Source organism: Antechinus flavipes, chromosome 4 (assembly GCF_016432865.1).
Source record: "Antechinus flavipes isolate AdamAnt ecotype Samford, QLD, Australia chromosome 4, AdamAnt_v2, whole genome shotgun sequence".
In the NCBI taxonomy this organism is placed as follows: domain Eukaryota; kingdom Metazoa; phylum Chordata; class Mammalia; order Dasyuromorphia; family Dasyuridae; genus Antechinus; species Antechinus flavipes.
In genome coordinates this window covers 398,966,709-398,981,711 of record NC_067401.1, presented here as the reverse complement: position 1 = coordinate 398,981,711, position 15,003 = coordinate 398,966,709, and the positions used below count along the sequence as shown (strand labels likewise).

At 33.8% G+C, this 15,003-nt stretch overlaps 1 protein-coding gene across 4 annotated transcripts in view; it reads left to right on the top strand.

The window, feature by feature from the left end:
• RO60 (Ro60, Y RNA binding protein) overlaps positions 1–15,003 on the top strand; it is a 45,477-nt gene that overhangs the window by 15,050 nt on the left and 15,424 nt on the right. For all 4 annotated transcript variants that reach the window (XM_051998731.1, XM_051998730.1, XM_051998729.1 and 1 more), the window contains 3 exons: positions 2,434–2,654; positions 2,798–2,944; positions 5,937–6,074. In XM_051998731.1, the coding sequence (XP_051854691.1) occupies positions 2,434–2,654; positions 2,798–2,944; positions 5,937–6,074 (506 nt within the window). The remainder of the gene's footprint in view (positions 1–2,433; positions 2,655–2,797; positions 2,945–5,936; positions 6,075–15,003) is intronic.

Genomic DNA, 15,003 nt, shown 5'->3' with positions numbered 1-15,003 from the left:
ACATCTATAGTCAAAAGAAAAAATGGCTCCAAATCAGCATTGATTAGAGAAATCCAAATTAAAACAACTCTGACATACTTCCTCATACCTGTTGCATTAGTTAATATGATGAACAAGGAAAATGAAATATGAGGGAGATATGGGAAGATTAGAACATTAATGTACCATTGGTAGAATTGGGAACTGATCCAATCATTCAGATCGCACTTTGGAGTTATGATTAAAGGGCAACGAAATTGTGCATGCCCTTTGATTCAGCAATACCACTAGTTTTGTATCCCAATAGTCATTTTAAAAGAGGTGGGAAGGACCTAGATGAATAAAAACGGCCCCTCTTTCTGTGGTAGCAAAAAATTGGAAATTTGAGGGGATACTCATCACTTGGGGAATGACTGAACAAGTGTATGAATGTAATGGAATACTATATAAGAAATGACAAGTAGATTTAAGAAAAACTGGAAAGACACAAACTGACACAAAGTGAAGTAAGCAAAACCAGGAGAATATCGTACATAGTACATTGTGACAACTAACCATGAATGTCTTTTCTCTGCAATGTAGTGATACAAACCAAGATGGAAAATTCTCACCATATTCAGAGAACTGATGGGAGTCTGAAAGGAGATCAAAACATACTATTTTCACTTTGTGTGTATGTATGTTTTTCTTTTGGTGTGTTTCTTCTATGACATGACTAATATGGAAATATGTTTTATGTGATCGCACATGTATAACATCAAATTGCTTACCATTTTTGGGAGGAGATGAGAAGAAAAATTTGTATTTCAAAAAAAACTTTAAAATTATCTTTCCATGTAATTGGAAAAAATAAAGTACTACTTAATAAAAACATTTGAAATAAAAAAAAAAACAGTAATAGATCAAATTAAATAAGCTTTATAAGCAGGGGAAAATAAATTGTGTTGAAAAGTATAAGCAATGAATAGCAATTTTTGCATCAAGTTGTCTTGATAAAGGGTTTGTTTCTCTTTTTTTGTGTGGTTTTTTTAGTATTTTATTTTTCCAAATACATGAAAAGATACCTTTCAATATTCACCTTTGAAAACCTTGTGTTTCAAATTTTTCGTCCTCTTCCCCTCCTTCCCCCTTCCCAAGCAATCCTATGTAGGTTAAATGTGCAATTCTAATAAATATTTTTTCATATTATGCTGCATAAGAAAAATCTGATCAAAAGTGGGGGAAAAAAAGGCAAACAAAAAGATGAAAATACTATGTTTTGATCTCCACAGTTCTCTCTCCAAATGCAGATGACACTTTCCAAAATGTCTATTGGAATTACCTCGAATCACCTAATTGTTGAAAAGAGCCAAGTCCATCATAGTTGATCATCACATAATCTTGTTATATACAGTGTTCTCTTGGTTCTGCTCACTTCACTTAGCATCAATTCATGTAAGTCTTTCCAGGCTTTTTTGAAATCAGCTTGTTCATCATTTCTTTATAGAACAGTAATATTCCATTACATTCACATATGAAAATTTATTCAGCTGTTCCCCCCCGGGGCAACCACTCAATTTCCAATTCTTTGCCACTACAAAAGGAGCTGCACATGTGAGGCCTTTTCCCTCTTTTATGATCTCTAGGAATAGACCCAGAAGAGAACTGCTAGTTCAGTTGCTCTCTAGAATGGTTGGATCATTTCATAACTCCCACCAATAATGCATTAGTGTTCCAGTTTTCCCACATCCCTCCCAACATTTATTATCTTTTCCTGTCAGCCAATCTGAGAGGTGTAAAATGGTGCCTCAGACTTTTCTTAATTTGCATTTCTCTGATCAACAGTGATTTAGAGCATTTTTTCATATTACTAGAAATGGCTTTAATGTCTTCATCTGAAAATTGTTCATATTCTTTATTAGTTCAGAAATAGATTATATTCGTATAAATTTGAGTCAATTCAATATATATTAGAGAAATGGAAGGCCATATTCAATCTGAGGCAAAGTCTTGACAATTCCATCTTCCTAAGATTTTTTTCTGTGACCCTTCCCCACTTCTCCACCCTGGTACAGGCCGTCATCCCCTCCCACCTAGCCCATTGATAGTTGTTGGGTCTCCTTGCTTCTTATCTCTCTTCACCTCAGTCTTCCACTCAGCTGTGACAAATCGATCTTTCTTAGGCACAAGTGTGACCATGTCATCCCTCAATTTCTCCATTCAGTACATTCCATTAGATTCTTGTTTCTTTTTATGCAAACTTCCATAATAGAACTATTTAAGATAGGCAGAGTGGAGGGAAAACAATTTCTTAAACTGATTTTAAGCTCCTAAATAATTGCTTAAATTATCTTTGTACACAAAAACAGGGTATTACCTTTTTGGGGGTCTCTGTCATTAAACTGTATAAGCTTTCATTTTCCAATGTAAGCCTTAGATTCACATGCTATCTATAATTGTCTCATTTTCTTAAAGGACTTGCTATTGTGACCAAGTATGTTACAAAGGGTTGGAAAGAGGTACAGGAAGCATATAAAGATAAGGCACTTTCCCCAGAGACAGAAAAATTACTGAAATATCTGGAAGCTGTGGAGAGAGTGAAGCACACAAAAGATGAATTAGAAGTTATTCATCTAATAGAAGAACATAAATTAGTTAGGGAACATCTTCTGACTAATCATCTAAAATCTAAAGAGGTAAGTAAATTAGTTTCTTAGAGTAATTTAGTCTTTTTTAAAATAAATTTAAACAACCATTTGCATTATTAACATTAATGCTATTGTCAATGTAAGTATAAGTGGATCTCATTTCTTTATGTCTATTTAAATAAATATAACAGGTGTGGAAAGCCTTGTTGCAGGAAATGCCTCTAACTGCATTGCTTAGGAATCTCGGGAAGATGACAGCCAATTCAGTGCTTGAGCCAGGAAGTTCAGAAGTTTCTTCAGTATGTGAAAGACTATGTAATGATAAACTTTTAAAGAAGGTAAGAAGTATTAAAATGGAATCTTTTTGAATGATCATAAAAAGGGCAGAACATTTATGTCTTATTCAGTGATTCTGAGTGTGCATAAACCAGGTCATCCTTTCTGATATTTCTTTATTCTGTGGTTCTGTGTCCATTTTAAAAGAATGAGGGTAAATACACATGTTTTCATTGATGTAGGTAACTCCCAATGTGGAAACTCCATCTGCCTATAGAGTTCCATTCCTTCTCGCAGGTTAGAGTCTTAGAGCACTGCCCAGAGCAGAGATGTTGACACATGGCCCACACACTCTAGAGTCTGACCTAAATCAAATTAAAATGTAATTGAAAAATATCTAAGAAAATAAAATATAGATTACATTTTTAAAACAAGATCAATATGTGACCCATAGGGATCCTTATGTATGGATTAAGGATTTCTGTTTTCATTCAAGCTTGATGCCACTAGCCATGACTCCCCAAGGCATGTGGCCAGTATGTGTCCTAGATGGGACTTGAACCCACACCTTTGTGACTTGAGGCAAGCTCTCTACACATTGTATCATGCTATCAAATGGCACACTGAATAGTGCGCTGAGTCTGGAATCAGTGACATTCTAATTCAAATCCAACCTCATATACTTATTAGTTGTGTGATCTTTGGGAGATCACTCAAAAGCTGTTTGAAAACTGTAAATGGGGATTTCTTCAACTGCAAAATGGGGATAATTGTTTTGATGATCAAATGAGATAGTTTGTAAAGTATTTAGCACAATGTCTGGCAAAAATAGTAGGTGCTGTTTAAATGTTATCATTGTTATTCTTGTTATATACACATAGACACATTGAATGTAGTTACTCTTTTTCTAACAGCTTATCAGCAGAGAGGAAAAAAGAATGGATCTGTGCTATTAACATTTATATCAGAGGCTTGGTAAAAGCATAGATGGTATGCTCATCAATTGCAGATGACACAAAGAGAGAAAAATAGCTATCATTATGGATGACAAAGTCGGGATTAAAAATAGTCTTAACAGGTTATTACATCATACAAAATCTAATAAGTTAAAGTTCAATAGTGGAAAAGGTAAATTCATATGTCCATATGCAAAATCTGTATCAGTACAAGATAGAGATATAGGGACATAGCAGTTCTAAAAAATATTTAAAGGTTTAGTAGACTTTAAGATTAATGAGTGTAGTTTGAAGTGGCAGACAAAAACCCTTAATTTAATCTTAACATTACGTTAGCAGCTTTCAGGAATAGGGAGCTCATAGTCTCACTGTATTGTACTTTTGATGGATGTTTTTGTTCAGTTTTGGGCACTACCTTTTAAGGACAGTATTAACTGGAGACTCCAGAATAGGGCTACAAGAATGGAATGGTGAATGAATTCATGTCACGAAGATTTGAGCATATTGAAAGGACTAGATGAATTTAGTCTGGAGAAGAGATGACTCAGGAAGGACATGACAGCTGTCTTTAGGTATTTGAAGAACTATCTTATGAAAGAGGGATTAGATTTATTCTGTTTGAACTAGAATACAGAACGAGGAACAATAGGTAGAAATTGTAGAGAGGTCATTTTAAGTTTGATGTCAGGAAAAACTGCCTAATAATAGTAGCTGTTCAAAAGTAGAATTGTTGCATCCTGCTTTCTAGAGCCCCTAAGTTGGGGTGACAAAACATACCTTGCTTTCTAGAGCCCCACACTGGGGTGATTAAATATACCTTTGGAGAAGCGGTGGTGGAAAAATGGAGTCCTTTTATTTCAAGCTCTTTCCTCTTTATATAATGTAACAAAAACAACACTGTTTATGTGGGATCACATAAACAACTTGCTATTGTACATAGTTTGCCACCTGGTATCACTCTTTCCACCTGGTACCACTCTACTTCAATCTCAACACAAGTTGTCACCGCCCCCTGACTTCTCAGGAAGGCTGAGAGTCCTTAGGGGAGATGGGGAGCCGAAACAGACATTATAAGCAGGCTCCCTCTGGGCTGAAGGATCTTATACCTCACCCAGAGTTTCCCATTGACTGTGAACCTCTACATAGAATGATTGTTCCAAGGGTTGCTAGATTACTCCACCTTTGAAGTATTTAAGCAGAAACTAGAAAACAGGCATGTTACAATAGAGATTTCTTTGTTGTATAGGATGTCTGACCACTGAGGTCTGTTCCAACTTTCAAGTTTTATGATTCTCCTCCTTTCACAGGTACTAAATAATTCTTCCTTGGTTATAATAATCATACAAACCATTTCTTGAAGTAACTGGTGGTTAAACTTCATGATTATTCAGGTGTTATTGTCAGTGATCTTGGATTGCTAGTTATAAAATCTAGTATTCTATCTAGTTAAAATTTTGAAAACCAGTTCTTTGATGAATCATAGCTATATTATACAATATGATGTGAATCATATCACTATTGTGTTAAATTATAGGTCCTAGAAAGCAAAGACTTTGTCTTTTTTTCATATTTCGCACTTAGCAATCTCAAGTGCTTAGCATTTTGTAGACATATTTTTCATGACACCTTACTGGGATCTCCATTGCCACTTTGTTTTTTGTTTAGTTGTTTTCAGTCATGTCCAACTCTTTGTAACCCCTTTTAAGATTTTCTTTGACAAAGTGGTTTGCCACTTCCTTCTCCAGTTCATTTTACAGATAAATAAGCAGGCAAAAAGGGTCCAAGGTCACATTTGAACTCAGGTCTTCCTGATTTTAGGAACAGTGCCCTATTCACTGCATCATCTAGCTCCTATTCATTCTGCATTGTATTATATTTATATATACATCATATTCACACTAATCTACCCCTTTCCCACACTGCATCTCACCCCCACTTTAAGTTCCTTGAGGAAAGGGAATTCATTTGGAATAAATACATAAATGCCTTTTACTTGACCTAAAAAGCATTGACTTAAAATTAAAGAGGAATACTTAATAATTATTTTTACTTTTAATATTTCATTCATAATTTTTAAATGTCTTTATCTTATTGACAGGCTCGTATACATCCATTCCATGTTTTAGTTGCACTGAAAACTTATAAAACAGGACATGGACTCCGAGGAAAACTGAAGTGGATTCCTGATGAAGACATTTTAAAAGCATTAAATACTGCATTTTATAAAACATTTAAGGTAATAGTTTTATTTGTCTTAGTTTAAATATATACATATATATATATATATATATATATATATATATAATGTTATTTAATACTACTGAAATATAGCATAACTAACACATGTAAATTTTTGCCTTGAAAGTGAACAATTTTAGAGGCAGCTAGGTGGTGCAGGGGATAGGTCACCAGCCTTGACGTCAGGAGGACCTGAGTTCAAATGTGACTTCAAACACTTAACACTTTCTAGCTGTGTGATCCTGGGCAAGTCACTTAACCCCAATTGCTTCAGCAAAAAAGGGAAAAAAAAAAGAAAGAAAACGAACAATTTTGATGAGGCATTGCTTTTTTTTTTTTTTAGCTTGTAATTTTTTTTTAATTTCTTGCCTAAAATTTTGTTACTGTTTCTAAAAGTAGTTAATCTGTTTGCAGACAGAGTATTCATTATATTTCAAATCAGTTTAAAATATATAATTTCTCTTCCAAAGTTCTAATTTATTTTGAAATTTACCTAAATACTGTAGGATATACTAAAATATTAAAATACACTCAATATGAAGTTAAATTGATAAAGTAGAATTCTATGTTTAATTAGCTAGCTTCATCTTTGAGAAACAGGGACATGAAAAATGTTCTTTTTTGTCCAAGCAACCGGATTTTAAAGGAAAGGGAAGTCTTTGTTTCCTTTTCCTGGCCATTATAGTAAGCACAACAAACAATGTCAGATTTTTAAAAATGCATTTTCCAAGTGTATCAACATTACTCTAAAATTTGTCCTCATGGAATGCTGATTTAAATGCCAGTACTAAAATTCACAATACTGATTGACTAATCAGACTTAGTATTAATCTAGCCATGGCAAACTATCGTTTTTCAAATTCATAGGGGAAAATAGAAATCAATGCTTATGAATTCAGGGTAGCAGTATTATCAATATGGATCTGTCTCTGTTGGTGTAGACTCTAGCTCTTCCATTCCTTTCTCCATTTGGTGACTCTTTATCTTCTCTTTGAAGTTTTAGGTCACCTGATGTGATTGGGACTTTTCATTTCTTTCTCTTGAAAGCATGAGAACATTATTGAAATACATGTACTATCTATTAATTGTCTTTCCCATTTACTATATGACCAGCTTGTCTTTTTCATATGTATATTTCTTTGCTGACATCCTTTGTACTACTTCATATTGCCTTGTTTATAATTTGTTGTATCCTGTTCAGAGCCAGTATGTGCCTCTTCGTTACTCTTTGAGTGAGCTTCAGTTTAATTCTTTGTAGGCTGTAGTATTGTATGACTTAACAGCAATACAACAGAAAAATGATACTAAGAAAACGACCTTTTGTTTTATAGAAAAATTTAGAGTTATTAAAATAGGTTTTCTGTTTCACAAAAGCCACTCAGCCATCACTCTTCCTCATATTCAATTCTGAGCTCAGCTTATTTTCTCTTTGTAGTTTCTGGCCAAGATATGTCTCCTAGTGGATGTACTCTATAGCTTTTCCCTGTAGCTGCAATTTATAGACTGGACAGTCATAATCAACTTGTTTGTTTTTTTTTCTTGTGCGGACTATTAGACCAAACTCTAGTGTGATTATAGGTCCCATTTGGAAGGGCAGCAGTTTTCAGCATGGACTCTGTAGTTTAATTTACTTCAATACGTTTGGCATTTCTCTGTTTTATGCTCTGCTTGATATTAATATTTTTTGACATCCTTCTTTTCAAACAAGTTTATTTCTTTTATATCATCTCATATAATTTTTGAATATGTATTGAAGAAACTTTGTTGGAGGAAGAGAAGTTCTAAGGTGACATTTTACCTTTCCTAATCAATTACTTTATTTTTAGTAATCAACAACTAAGCAGAGGGGGATTTTTTTCTTTCAGTTATTTGTGTGATACTGGTATCATTTTCAAAAGCCTATTTATACCTTTTTAATACCCTCATCCAGCAGGCCATTAATATGTGTTGATATTATAATTAGAGTTTTTTTTGAGAAGTTTGAATTTTATTTAGTAACTAACAGGTAGCTTTGCAACATTTTTGAAGAACATTATGAGAGATGTATGGTTTCTCTAAGTCTATTTTTTTCACAACTGCAATATTGATATTTACATTTACATTTTTAATTTACCTTCTCTCCTTTTTGTCAGAAATATATTATCTCAATTGTTAAATAATTTTTAAACTTTAAAATATTTAAAAAGTAAACTTTAAAATATTCATGAATTATATCACTTCTCTTTAAAAAATTTTTTATTTTCCTCTACATGTAAAAAATTTTTTTTCACATTTGTTTTTAAAATTTTGAATTCCAGATGAGTTCCAGCTTCTCCTCCTCCCTCCCCACACTCTCCTATTGAGAAGACCTGCGGGAGGTTGTGTAGAACATTTCCATAAAAGTCATGTTGGAAAAGAAAACATAAATATCTCCCCAGCCTCCTCCCCCCCCCCAAAAAAAAAAAAGAAAAAGAAAGAAAGTTTAAAACAAAGTGTGCTTCAGTCTATTCACATACAATCAATTCTTTCCTTGGGTATGAATAGCATTTTTCATCATAAATTCTTCAGAGTAGTCTCAGAATAGCAAAATCATTCACAGCTGATCATCCTACAACTTTCCTATTAATATGTATTACCGTACATCTCACTTTGATTTCATGGAGGACTTCCCATGTTTTTTGTTTTTTTTTTTCCTCATTGCATTCTATTCATCATTTCATATAGAACGACAGTATTCTTTCAAAATCCCATACGACAATTTATTCTGCCATTTCCCAATTGATGAAAATCCCCTCAAATTCCAGTTCTTTGCCCTGAGAAAAGAGTTGCTTAACTATTTTTATACATAATAGGTCATTTTTTTTTATCTCTTGGGTTTCGTGCCTAGTAATGATATTGTTAGGTCAAAGGATTGCATACTTTTGGGTGTAGATCATATGTTTTGATCATTTATCATTTGGGAAATTGGTTTTTTTAAAAATAAATTTGACTCAGTTCCCTATACATTTGAAAAATGAGATCTATCATCCGAGAAACTTGTTAAAAATTCTTTTCATAATTACTATTATTAACTATATCTTCTCCCCTCCCCCTTCCCCCGGGCCATCCCCCTTCACCCAGTTATTCTTTTGTGGCTTTCCTTTGACCCTATCCCTTCTCAAAAGTGTTTTGCTTCTGACCAGCCCTTCCCCAAATGTGCCGTCTTCTATCACTGTCCCCTCTTTTCTTTTCACCTTCCTCTCCTTTCCTGCAGAATAAGATAGATTTTTATACCCAAAATCTCTTTGAGCCAGTTCTGTTGAGAGTAAGGTTTATTTCCTCCTTCTCTTTCCCTTCACTTTCCCCAGTACATTGCTCTCTCTCACTCCTTGATTTTATTTTATTTTTTAGCTATTATCCCTTCATAGTCAACTCACATGTATACATACACACACACACACACACACACACACACACATACACATACTACTTCTAATTACCATATTAATGAAGAAATTCTTATGAATTACAAATATCATCTTCCCATGTAAGCAGATAAACCTAATTAAGTCCCTTATGATTTCTCCTTCCTGATTACTTCCTTATGCTTCTCCTGAATCCTGTATTTGAAAATCAGATTTTCTATTCAGCTCTGATCTGTTCATCACAAATGCTTGAAAGTCCTTTTATTCCATTGAATTTCCACCCTTTCTCCTGAAGGATTATACTCACTTTGGTTAGGTAGGTGATTCTTGTTTATAATCCTGCTTTCATTGCTCTCTAGAATATCATTCCAAGCCCTTAGGGCCTTTATTGTAGGAGCTGCTAAATCTTGTGTTGTGCTGACTGTGGCTTTTGAATTGTTTCTTTTTAAATGCTTGCAATATTTTCTCCTTGACTTGAGAGTTCCAGAATAATGCTCTAATATTCATGGGAGTTTTCATCTTGAGATTTCTTTCAGGAGATAATTGGTAGAGAGCTTGAATTTCCTTGTTTTTGTTTTTGTTTTGTTTGTATTTTGTTGCATTGGTTTTTTTTTTTTTTGTTTTTTTGTTTTTTTAATTTTCTGTTCCTTGGTTATATGTAAAATAGTACTTTTTTTTTTTTTGGTTATACATATACATTCACTTTTTACATGTTTCCATGTGAATCATGTTGGGAGAGAAAAATCAGTGACAAAAGGGGAAAAAAAAAACACAAGAAAAAACTACACTTTGTATCGTATTTTTTTTCATTAATTCCCTTGATTATTCTTGACTTTTTGTTATTTTTCCTAACTCTATAAAATAACTTTTTGACAGTTTGATAGGTGTGCCATTGAACAAGTAGACAAATTTAGGCAGAATTTCCATTTTTATTATATTAGTTCTACCCATCTAAGAGCAATTAATATTTTTCTAATTGTTTAAATTTGACTTTGTGTGAAAAGAAGTGTTTTGTAATTTTATTCATATAGATTCTGTATTTGTCTTGGTAGACAGACACCCAAAAGTTTTATTTTATCTACAGTTATTGTAAATGGAATTTCTCTTTTTTGTCTCTTGTTGCTAGACTTTGTTAGTAACATAGAAATACTGATTATTTGTGTGGATTTGTTTTATATTCTGCAACTTTGCTAAAGCTGTTGATTGCTTTGAGTTGTTTTTTTGGTTGATTCTCTAGATTTCCCTAAGTATACTATCGTATCATCTATAGAAAGTGATATTATACCTCTTCTACTGCTACTCTTGTAATGCTGGAGAAACTGAGTCAAGATAGAGATTAGAGAGTAGTTAATAATTTATTTAAAAGGGAGAGATTTACTGGGAACAAATGGATCCATGGTTTTGGTCCCAGGGCTGAATCAGACTATCGTCTCCAAGAATCCAGCAAATAATGTGAGTTCTCAATGACATATATACATGTGGCTCAGACTCAGGATAGAGCAAGGCAGGGGTGGAGTCAGGGTGCTGAGAGTAGGATGGGACTCTGACAAGGTGGGGTAAGCCTCTGTCGATGGGATGACCTAATGGGGTGAGGAACCCCAGAGATGGGGAGAGGCATCTTGATAAGACAGTATCTAACATTCCTATAGCTTGGGAATGGGGAGAGGCATTCTGATACTTTAAAACATAAGATCTTTTATCTTTATCAAATATTCTGATAAAGAGGGAGGGGAGGTTTAACAGGACTTTAAGCTGATAATTATAAACTGAAGCAGAATAATTAGAGAAACTGAGTCAGGACTGGGTCAGGATAATTAGGGAAACTGAGTCAGGACATAAAAGAGAACTGTGGCATAACAGTTATTTAATTTTTTTTTTCTTATTGCTAAAGCCAACATTTCTATTTGTAGTACAATATTGAATAATAGTGGTAATAATGGGTATCCTTGTTTTGCTCCTGAAATTATTGGAATTGCTTCTGGGTTCTCACCATTACAAATAATGCTTGCTGATGGTTTTAGATATTTGTTATTATTTTAAGGAAAGCTCTCTTTATTCCCTTTGCTCTCTAGTGGTTTTAATAGGAATGGGTGTTTTATTTTGTCACAAGTTTTTTTTTTTTTTTTCTGTATCTATTGCAATTATCTTATGATTTAATGTTAGTTTTATTATTGATGTGGTCAATTATGCCAGTAGTTTTTCTTGTATTGAACCAGCTCTGCATTCCTGGTATAAATGCCGCTTGGTTGTAGTATGTTATTCTTATGATAAGTTATAATCTCTTTTCTAATATTTAAAGTTTTTGTGTCGATATTCATTAGAGAGATTGGTCTATGATTTTCTTTCTCTGTTTTGCCTCTTCTTGATTTAGGTATCATCACCATTTTTGTATCATAGAAGGAATTTGACAGGACTCCTTCTTTACCTATTTTTCCAAATGGTTTACATAATATTAGAACTAATTGTTCTTTAAATGTTTAGTGGAATTCACTAGTAAATGTATTTGGCCTTGGAAATTTTTTCTTAGGGAAGTCATTGATGGCTTGTTCTTCTTCTTTTTTTTTTTTCCCCTAAATTGGGATTATTTAAGTAATTGAGTTCCTCTTTTGTTAACTTGGCAATTTACATTTTTGTAAATATTCATCCATTTTAATTAGATTGTCAGATTTTCTGCATACATTTGGACAAAACTACCTAATTTTTGCTTTAATTCTTCATTGTTAATAAGTTCACTCTTTTCAATTTTGATGCTAGTAATTTGGTTGCTTTTCTTTGTTTTTTCAAATTAATCAAATTGATCAAATTAGCTAAAGATTTGTCTATTTTATTGCTGTGTTTTTTTCATAAAAGCAACTCTTAGTTTTTTTAATTCTATAGTTTTCCTACTTTCAGTTTCATTAATCTCCTTTGATTTTCAGAATTTCTAATTTGGTATTTTCATTGATCTCCTCTTTCTCTATTATTTTATTTATGTAACTATTTAGAAATATAAAATTTCCCCTAAGAACTGCTTTGGCTGCATCCCATAAATTTTGGTATGTTTTCTCATTATTGTACATTCTCTTGGATGAAATTGTTTCTATTTGTTGTTTGATTCTTTGTTCTTTAGAATTAGATTAATTTCCAGTTGGTTTTTAATCTATCTTTCCCTGGTCCTTCATTGAATGTAATTTTTATTGCATTGTTGTCTGAAAAGGAAGAATTTACTATTTTTGCTTTTTCTGTATTTAATGTTTTTATGTCCCAAAACATGGTCAGTTTCTGTGTAGGTGCCACATGCCGTTGAGAAAAAGATACATTCCTTTCTATCCCTATTCAGTTTTCTCCAGAGGTCTATCATAGCTAAGTTTCGTAAGATTCTCTTAACCTCCCTAGTTTCTTTCCTGTTTCTTTTTTGGTTAGATTTATCTAATTCTGGAGGGGGTAGGGAAGGATGTTGAAGTTTTGCTGTGTATTTCTTCCTGTAATTGATTTAACTTGTCTAAGAATGTGGATGCTATACCATTTAGTGCATATGTTTAGTATTGATACCATTTCATTGTCTATGGTAGCCTTTAACAAGATATTTCCTTCTTTATCTCTTTTAATTATACCTATTTTTGGTTTTGCTTTATCTGATGTCAGAATTGCTATCTATTCTTTTTGCTTTTTTTGCTTCAGCTGAAGCATAATAAATTCTATTCCAACTATACTCTATGTCTATTTCAAATGTGTTTCTTGCAAACAACATATTGTAGTATTCTGGTTTTTAATCTACTCTGCTTCCATTTTATGAGGGTTCATCCCATTCACATTCACAGTTATGACTACCAACTCTATATTTCCCTCCTCACCCCTCCATATACTTTTTTTCTCTTCCCATCTTGTTAGTCTCTGACTAACCCCATCCTACCTTCCCTTCTACCATTATTCCACCACCTCTCCTTTCTTCTCTTACCCCTTTTTCCTGGTGTTTCTGCCCTCTCTTTTCTTTCCCCTTTCTCCTATTTCCCTATAGAATAACAAAGTTCTCTTTACCTTTTCATGCTTCTTAAGTTCTATGATTGAATATCAAATTTTCTGTGTAGTTCCGATCTTTTCAATAGAAATGATTGAAAGTCTGCTACTTCCTTGAAGATCCAGCTCCTCCCATAAAAAATATGTTCCGTCTCTCTGGGTAGTTTATTCTTGGTTGAAATCCTAAGTCCTTTGTCTTCCAAAAAATGGTATTACTACTGTTTATTTTGATCTTCCTTATCGCCATTGTAAGGCTATGTCTGACTATGGTCAGAATCTTTTTCTGATGTTTACTCATTTCCCCAGACTATTTCTTGACTTTTAACTCTTTGTTAAAGCAGGGCTCTGTTTCCAGGGTGGAAGGTGCAGTGTCCCATGCTTCAGGGGTTTTGTGCAGCTGTTTTCAGAGATCCTTCTAGGGACCTATACTATGAAGCTAGCACTGCCACCCCAGTCTGAATATGGGCAAAGCAACAGAGTCCTGCCACAGTGCCCCTGCAATCTCCTTCTAACCAGCTGGCTGTCCCCTTCTCCCCCCCACCTCCATAATTGTGGGCTGAGAATTCCAGAGGCTTTTCGATGGCTTTTGTGCTGAGATCTCTGCTGCTACCTTGTTACTAGTACCACTGATGCTTCAAAGGCTGCCAAAGCCCCATCCTGGGCTGGGGCTCCCCTTACTAGGATGCCAAAACCTTTCTTGCTGAGTTTTCCTTGGCTTCTGTGGGCTGAGAAGTCTGTAAATCATTGCCACTTCCTAGTTTCCTTAAGCCTGGACTGTGCTGACCCAGCCTGCACTGAGATTGTACACCAGACCCACCCGAGGTAACACACCCCTCTAGCAGAATTTCCAAGTTGTCCTTCAGCTCAAAAGTTGTTCCATTCCAGCTTTTGGTGGGTTCTGATGCTCTAAAATTTGTGTCATTATTTAAAAGTATTTGTTGGGACCTGGGAAAGAACTCCAGCTACTCCCTATCTTCAATCTACCATCTTAGGTCTGTTTCCCTAGCATTTTATATTTGTCTCATAAAAGAAATTAGAACTCATTTACCTCTTTTTTCAAATAGTTAATATAGCATTTGGATTGATTATTCCTTAAATTTTTGATAGAATTCATTTGTCAATCCACTTTTTTTAGGGAGCCCATCCTTGTTTATTTTTTATTTTTTAAGAATGGATTATTTAAGTATTCTGTTTCTTCATCTATTTATCTGGGATATTTATATTTTTTGTAAATATTCATCCAATGGCATATCATTGGACAAAGTAATTCCTAGTAATTGCTTTAACTTCCTCTTTATTGGTGTGGTACATTTGCTTTTTTCATGACTGCTTTGATTTGTTAAGAATTTTTTCTTACATCAAGCTACAGTGAGTTTCTCTGTAATTTCTACCTTTTTTTTCCTTATTTGTATTCCTGAGATCAAGCAGGACAAATCAAATTCATCTTCCATTCATCATTCAGAAGTCATTTATTAAGTATTTGCCATGTTCTGGGTACTTTACTGGCTATGTAAAGCTAAAAACTACTATCATCAAATGGCTTGCATT